Genomic DNA, 8,134 nt, shown 5'->3' with positions numbered 1-8,134 from the left:
GAAACTCCATCTCAAAAAAAAAAAAAAAAAAAAAGACTGTGTTATCATCATGGCTATACCTATGTAGAGGTTTAATTCTGGATTCAGGCTCTGGGAAAATCCTAGCTTTTCCACTTCCTACCATTCTGTGCCTGTTCCCTTGACAGTTAAACTGAGGGGATGAAAAGTGTAGACCTTATAGGCTTGAGGTGTAGATCAGTGAGTTCATCCATGTAGGATACTTAAACCAGGGCCTGACGGACTATAAGGCTTCAGTAATTGTTAGCGAGGGCCACTCTTCTGAACTGGCTGATGGCCTTTTCATCCAGTAATGCTAGATAAAATGATTGGTTTATACATGACAGGTATTCCTAGGGGAAATGCAGAGCCTACCTGGGATCGCACACACTCAAGTCAGCCATTGATATTTTGGCATTTATATACCTAAGTGCTGAAATTGGTTTCAGCCCCCGCCTTTTGGCATATATGTAAATAAGTCTTTCTTCCCCAGTTCTCTGTTTTACTTTTGGCCCCACCTGTTTCTGAGAATATCATCAGGTGAAGGGCAGCTATCAATATAGTCTCTTCTACCTTGCAAATGACCACTTACCCAGTTTAATTAATAGCTTAGCTTTTGGCAAATGGTAAAATACCATAATTAAATCTGTTTTACTATCATGTCTCTTGTAGGAGAAACAACCTCATAACACTCTGTGTAACTGTCAGCAGTCTGTGCTTAGGATGTATTCCGTAACCTGGAGCCTCACCTTCACTTCACTTCCTATCACCCTAGCAGCTCGTGACAGACCATCTCAGAGATTTATTATTTGCCTTTGTTTCTAGTCAACTGGAAATCAGCTAGATGATTTTAGTGGTTTTTTTTTTTTTTTACTTTATTGTGTTTTTTCTTCTATTGTTACGACTAACAAAAAACTGCAAATTTATGCTTTTTTATTATTCTAAATATTTTAAAAATAATTTATTTCTCTGTACTGTTACTATGTCACTAACTCTAGTCCCTGGGGATTACGGGAGCTACATTTATCTTCACCCTTCAAACTTTTGTTTTTTTCCAGAACAAACTAAATCTACCAGACAGATTGGATGTGACTTTATTTTATACAAATAAATTCAGATCATCCAAGTTGTTTTTACTAACTTACCTATTTGATGGTCTTAACCATTTAATTCTGCTTTACTTGGTGTAGATAAGGGGAGAGACGTACCTTCTAGAAGTGGGCTCTCTAGTGTTCTGGACTCCCTGGCATCTGTTTTCCTTCTATTTTTTTCCTAATTACTTTGGAAGTTAGCAATCCCCTGTTCCCTCTAGACATGTTGTTCCCTTCTGTGGAGGTGCCCTTTACTCCCAGCTGTCTTACCAGGAAAGTGCTTTTTTGGGGGCCTCCCTTCCCAAAGCAGCCCTTTCATGTCTTAGAGTAGATGGCCACAACACAGACTGTAGCATGCTCCTTGTCATTCTTGTCTAACATCCCCTAGGATTGTGCTTCCTCAGAACATCATGTATCATTTCAATTTAGTGGTTGAACAAGTAGTCATGTACCACCTGAGCCACTTTTCTAATTAGGATGCATATATGTTGCCAGGTAGAGAAGAGTCATCTTAAACAAGAAGCAGGTATTTACCTGGTCTTCGTCCAAATGGAAATATTATTGAATCAGAGATTCATACTGGACTTCCTTTGTTCCCTTTCTGCTCCATGCCTCTGCCTTTTCTTTTTCTACACTCCAATGTGTAGAAAAATGTTCATTCTGATGAACTTGCCCAAGTGATCTACCATTTCCTACATGGTCAACAAGAGACCTTGAACCTGGCCATCTCTAGCATGAATTGCCCTTATTTCTTCTAATGCTCCAGCTGCTCCAGTTTCTCCTGGCCCTTCAGTTCCAGCTGCCGTTGTTCCCTCTGGCTCTTCAGTTCCAGCTGCTGGTACTTCCTCAGGTATTTGTGCTCTGGCTATTGCTCACTTCCCAGCCTCCCAAGTCCTATATGTTGGGGAAAATTGACTTCTGCTGCCAGATCTGGATCTGTCATTTCTTTTGATTGTTCTCAGAAATTACCTACACAAGGGGCTTAGTCCTCTAGCTTGGGGGTCTTCCTTTTGGCTTTTGGTCTCTTCTGCAAATCTAATTCTGCCATCTTAGCTTCTTTAATGAGTTTTCTAATTGTTTTGTTCTTAATTCAATTAATTTTAAGCATTTGTGAATTGCTTGGTAGTGTACCAACCACTGATATTTTTCTCTTTGGCAGTTTTACTAATGCATTCCATGTATTCTAACTGCCTTAACGTCTGACTATAAAAACAAAGTAATTATGACAGCTTTCTATGATCATGAAACAATGGAAGGAGAAAGACTTTAGAGACTATCTAGTCCAGCCTCCTTATTTTGTGTTTAGAGAATCCAGACCAAGAAGGGTAAAATGAGTTGCCTAAGTCACATAGCTTATTGGTGGCAAAGCCAAACTTTGAATTTTGGTCTCCCTGATTTCACATCCAATGTTTTGATTCTTTGTGGTGAGGATTTAACTGTGTATTTACCACTATTGTCAGTCATAGCTGCAAACTTTCAAGTGAGGAATAAAGTGTCTAAGTGGTCCTTGCCAAGGAGCAATAGCATCACAGGGGCAATGGGACTCAGGGAACCACCTGATTATCGGGGGTGGGAGGGGGTTAGATTTTTTTTTTAACAAATAATTGAAACACACCAAGTATTTTAAAGAACATGCTCTTGAAAAGGAGAGTTTATTCCAGGAGGCGGAGGCTGCAGTGAGCTGAGATTGCGTCACTGCACTCCAGACTGGGTGACAGCGCGAGACTAAAAAAAAAAAAAAAAAAAGAGAGAGAGGGAGATAAAGAGAAAGAAAAGAGGTTCTCATGTTTTAGTATTCTACTGAATTACTTGAGATACTTTTAACAAAAGCATAGAGAATATACAGGCTCAGGGCTCAGGCCTTGCCTAGACCTGCAACCAGAATCTTGCAAGGTAGGGCCTGGATTTTAAGGTTTTCCAGGTAGTTCTGGTGTGCTTTATAGGAAAGAACCACTGCTGTGAAGTCTAGCAGTGTTTCTCAAAATGGGGCACCTATTTAAAAGTCAAGATTTCTGGGCCTCTTTCCCAGAACTACTATCTTAGAATTTATGGGGATGGAACCCATCTTTAAGCTCCCTTGTGAATGTTATATCCATTAAAATATGAGAAAACACTGCTCTAGAATATTTTAAGTCATTAACCAAAAAAGCCTAGAGCAGTGGCTTTCAAATGTATTTGTTCATGTCCCTTGGTAAGAATTACGTTTTACTTAATGATTCAGCAAATCCACATAACTAAAACAAAAGTTTCACAAATCAATATTTATCTTACCCAGTACAGTGAACTCTGATATTTTCCATTCGAATTCATCCTATTTCAATTTTTAAAGTAGTTAATCAAACCTCACTAAATTCATTTTTAAACTCATGGCTCACTGTAGTTTGAAACACTGAGGATTGAGATGTGCTTGTTAATTCTACCTATCATAGATTTAAAACTTTTCTAATCCTTCTTTTTCTAGTTATTTTTGTAAGCCAGTAACACCTGTAAGGGAGGTCCACTTTTGTCACAGTCATACAGCACTGTCACTGTGTAAAAGTAGACTGCCTTCGTTTCCTGGACATGGGAGATCTTGCCACCTCCATGATGAAGTCACTAATGGCTTTCAATCACAATGCAAATGATAGAAAATTCAATTTCAACTAAATGAAGTTTAAAGCAGAGGGGAGGTCTTTCTCCCATGGAAGCAGCAATCCAAGGGTAGATAAGTTCAGGTGCTGTTGGATTATAGACTCAGAGAGTATCATCTGCATCCCCCCAAGCCTGCCTTTTCTGGGATGACTCCTGATGTGGCATATTCCTCCTTTCATGAGGGCAGGAGGCCCACGCCACACACTGCCAAGGTCAGCTGAGAAGAGGGACTCTTGCAGAGTGAGCACACACTTCTTTGACCACATGTTCTCTCCTGATCCAGTCACTGGGGTCCAGACCCATTCCTGGAGCTGGGAGTCAGATCAAATCTCTGGCACACTACATGGCTGAGGATGAGGGAGGACTGATTTCCTAAAAAGAATTCGAAATACCTCTCCCCAACGGATGCAGGAGGAGAAGATACTAGGCAGCAAATGCAGATGTCATCTATTACAGGCCATTTATTTTCATGGTCTTTCTCTTTTCCCTCCTGTTTTCTTGTTTGTAATGAGTCTTTTCTTGCTGCTTTTCCCACCTACAGACACCAGTTTCTTGTCTTGAAGTTTCCAGTTTAAATCTTGTTGGAAGTAGCCACTGTCAAATGAAGTGCGAGACCCTCCAGAGAAATAACAGCATAAGTAATTAGAAAGAACTGATTAAAATTCACTACAGGAAAGAACTGGTTTTTTAATGAATAGAATGGAGTAATAATGAAGAGTTAACCAAACTACATAATGATTGCTAGCATTCAAATGTGTGGCAGTGGGCAAGCTTGTATAGTCTTTCTTGGAGTCCTTTAAATAGACTATGAGACTAAGTCTTTTCAGGAAGTATCTGAGTACAGCCAGTGTCCTAAAAATATCAAATGACCACAAATAGATGAAGAGTTATCAAAGTTAAGTACAAAACTTAAATCTGGCAAATAAAGCTCAGCTGATTCTATTGGCTGCCTTTCAGAATTACTTTATATACTATTTAATGTTTCCTCTTCCTTAAGCCTTCTATCATGAAGCAAAACAGACATTCTTTCTACCGGGGGTTAGAAAGTAGATGATAGCTACTTAGTAAAGATAATGTTGATCCATTCAAATTGAGATTTTTTTCTACAGTCCAGCAGAGAGAAAGAATGGTACCTTTAAAAGTATCCTAATGATTCCGGGTCTACTTGGAAAAGATTTCAATGTAAATAAGCATTTCACACATAACAGACTGCATCTTTTGTTTCCTCAGTAATAGAATCAAGTTCTCTACTTTGTCTTTGTCACAAATCACTCCCTAGTTTGTTAAGATGCACACTTTATATATGGTATGATGATGCTGGGTTTTGCATTTTGTGCTACCAACTAGCCTGCCTAGCTTTTACATATTCTCTGCTCTCATGTGTGCTTAGAGAACCTATATTCCGAACATTTTTTGTAGTTTTGTTCTATAAAAATAATACAAAATAAGCATCTAAGGTTTGTATTATTCTCCTAACTTGGTCTGTAATTTTGCATAAAACCTTTAAATCCTCTCAAAAATTTATTTTTCTCTAACAATATGCCCATTCATTTCTAATTTTCTAATTTCTATCTCTTAAAAGCTATAGCATTTCAATTGCTTATAGAAACTAATCAGTGTTTTATCCTTGATGGTGATTTCATTAAGTTCTTACTTTTTAAATGAAGTTTTTCATGTTTATTATATTTTGGTTTATAGTGTGGCTTGATCTAAGAACCCAGTCTACTGTTGAGAGCCTTAGTAAAAGAATTCCAGGAAATAATAACTTTGTCAAGGTAAGCATTTCTTCAAAAGTATACTTGCTATAAGAATGTTTTTTAAAAAATAAAAAGTTTTCAAATTTCACTAGAAAGAAGCATCTTATGATATAATAGTGATTTGATACAATTTATAGAATCTTTTTCCCGGATAATTGAGGCCAACTCAAGTCTTTACCTTCCTGTGTTTCTTGCTCTGTGGTGGGTTGGAACAAAAATACCCCAAAATTGACAGGCTGGAGGAGATTATAATGCATCTCAGTGACTTAAGTCATACTTCCCAATGGATGCTTTCTGTAATTGAACTATGCTTTCCAAATCTATCCCTGCTGTTTTCTACTGCCCATCAAAGAATGTTCTGGATGCTTTTGAGTTTTTAAGCATCTAGATTCAGGGAGAGAGAGAAAGTAGAAGACACACTAGCCCTTTATTGAACTCCTCTTCCACTTCGTTTACATGAAGAAGGCTAATAAAACTGCCTAATTTTCAGTCCTCATATAGATCCCTCTTCACATAAAGGAAGGGAGAGAGAATTTTTAAAATAGACAAGGAATTTTCTTTTAGCAAGATCAAGGCCAAGTTCTTCTAGCATCTAAAAGGAAGTCCCTTTTTTCTGTTTTTGTTTGTGTGTGTGTGTGTGTGTGTGTGTGTTTATCCCCTTTTGATTTGTCAATGGGATGCTTATGTCATTTTCTTCTAAAACTATTGTTGTAATCCCATTAGTTGCAGTAATCTGACCATTCCATCCCCCCACAATAACTTCAGACTTGTCCTGAATAAACATTTTCTATTCTGTTCTCTTCATCACCCTGCCCAACCCTCACTCTCACCTCTAGCTGCACTCCACTTCAAGAGATGCATGTTTTTCTCTCTGATGTCATTTTAGGCAGCTTTTACACTTTCTACCCACATCATGAAAATAAGATATTATGTACTAACTCACCATTGACTTTGTGGGATCTTCCCAGGTCATCTTTTGGGATGACCCTAGGTCCTTCAAATCCAAAAATATTTCCATAAATTATCTCCTATTATTTTTATGCATTGATTTTTTTAAGAAAGCTAGAAAACCTTGAGTTACAATTTTTAATTTACAGTTTGCATTAAAGTATTAAATCCTTTGGTTTGAATTTTCTTACAAAACCATAGTCACAGGATATAAGAGGGAAAAGTTATCACTTTCTGTGGTTAGGTGATAAATGAGAATAGGGATGGGGAGGGGAAACATAGTTGTATTATTTTTGTGTATGTATTTTCTTGACTAGTTAACTTTAATCAGCCTTTATGTATAAATTTAGTGTTTAATATACTAACCACAAATGAGTTGGGTTTAACTCATTCTCAAGGAAGATTGGTAAGCACATATGTGTTTCATTTTGACCCGTTAACCTTTCTTCAGTTCACATTCCCTCCATTCAATATATTTCCTAAATTTAGGCAACAGCTGTTTTATATAGAGCAATTCTGTGTTGCTTTATGTTTTTTTATTTTTTATTTTTTTTTAGTCAGTGTCTTGTTCTGTTGTCCAGGCTGGAGTGCAGTGATGTGATCTCAGCTTACAATTTCTGCCTCCCAGGTTCAAGCGATTCTCTTGTCTCAGCCTCCCACGTAGCTGAGATAACAGGCATGCACCACCATGCCCAGCTAATTTTTGTATTTTTAGTAGAGACGGGGTTTTACCATGTTGGCCAGTTTGGTTTCGAAATCCTGACCTTAAGTGATCCGCCCACCTTGGCCTCCCAAAGTGCCGGGATTATAGGCATGAGCCACTCCACCCAGCCCTGTGTTGCTTTAATTTGGCATGTCTTTGAGCTCTTCTTTAGTGTCTACTAATTTCATGTTATTTGAATATGTGTGTGTATATATGTAAAATATATTATTAAGTCTTATGTGTTTTAAAACAGTTTTCTGGTTATGATCATTAGTTTATGATTTGGTATACTCTCTGATCTTTTATAGTTTATATGTCATTTTCATGGAATATAAAATAAACAGCACAGTTTTGGGCTAGGTTCTACATACAATACTTATTTATTGTGAAAATTAATATCTACATTGTCACTAATTACAGGATGTTGTGTCATTTAATTGTCTCTTTACCTTGCTACGTGGATGCCCTTTGAACTGTAAACATTTTGCCCTAATCTTTGTTCATGAACATGATTTCCTGTGCCATGAGACAGGAAAAGTATTTTTATTCATAATACAATAGGATTGCCTTTAAAGTCTTTGAATATTTTGTGATTTGTTGAGTTCTTTGGTTTGGTGGTTTTGTTTTAAACTGTTACACATTTCATTCGCTGACTGAAGTTCACAACTGTTTTAGTCCAAGACAGGCCTTCCACTTAGCACCTACTTCAGTGCAGTGAAACTTCGCTGGCTCCTTGACAATGTGAGAGAAGTTCAAAAGGCTGTTGAAGAAAAACGAGCTCTTTTTGGGACTATTGATTCATGGCTTATTTGGGTATGTTTAAATATAATGACTATATGGAGAATTTTTTCAGAAATTTTTCTAGACTGCCTTGCCTATTGTTTTCTACTAGCAGGTCAGGCTTTTTATTTTATTTATTTATTTATTTTTTTTTTTTTGAGACGGAGTTTCACTCATGTTACCCAGGCTGGAGTGCAATGGCGCGATCTCGGCTCACCGCAACCTCC

General features: G+C 37.5%; 1 protein-coding gene across 14 annotated transcripts in view; it reads left to right on the top strand.

The window, feature by feature from the left end:
• GK (glycerol kinase) overlaps positions 1-8,134 on the top strand; it is a 78,586-nt gene that overhangs the window by 32,811 nt on the left and 37,641 nt on the right. For 9 of the 14 annotated variants that reach the window (XR_005203381.1, XM_037745691.1, XM_017548480.2 and 6 more), the window contains exons 5-7: positions 1,855-1,938; positions 5,418-5,494; positions 7,803-7,940. Coding sequence is in view for 13 of the 14 variants with exons in the window: in XM_037745691.1 (XP_037601619.1) it covers positions 1,855-1,938; positions 5,418-5,494; positions 7,803-7,940 (299 nt within the window). In the remaining variant the exon portion in view is untranslated. The remainder of the gene's footprint in view (positions 1-1,854; positions 1,939-5,417; positions 5,495-7,802; positions 7,941-8,134) is intronic. The other 5 variants (XM_017548489.2, XM_017548486.2, XM_037745694.1 and 2 more) reach the window with 1 other exon arrangement.

This window comes from Cebus imitator, unplaced genomic scaffold (genome assembly GCF_001604975.1).
Source record: "Cebus imitator isolate Cc_AM_T3 unplaced genomic scaffold, Cebus_imitator-1.0 Scaffold208, whole genome shotgun sequence".
In the NCBI taxonomy this organism is placed as follows: domain Eukaryota; kingdom Metazoa; phylum Chordata; class Mammalia; order Primates; family Cebidae; genus Cebus; species Cebus imitator.
This window is presented reverse-complemented; position numbering and strand designations above follow the sequence as displayed.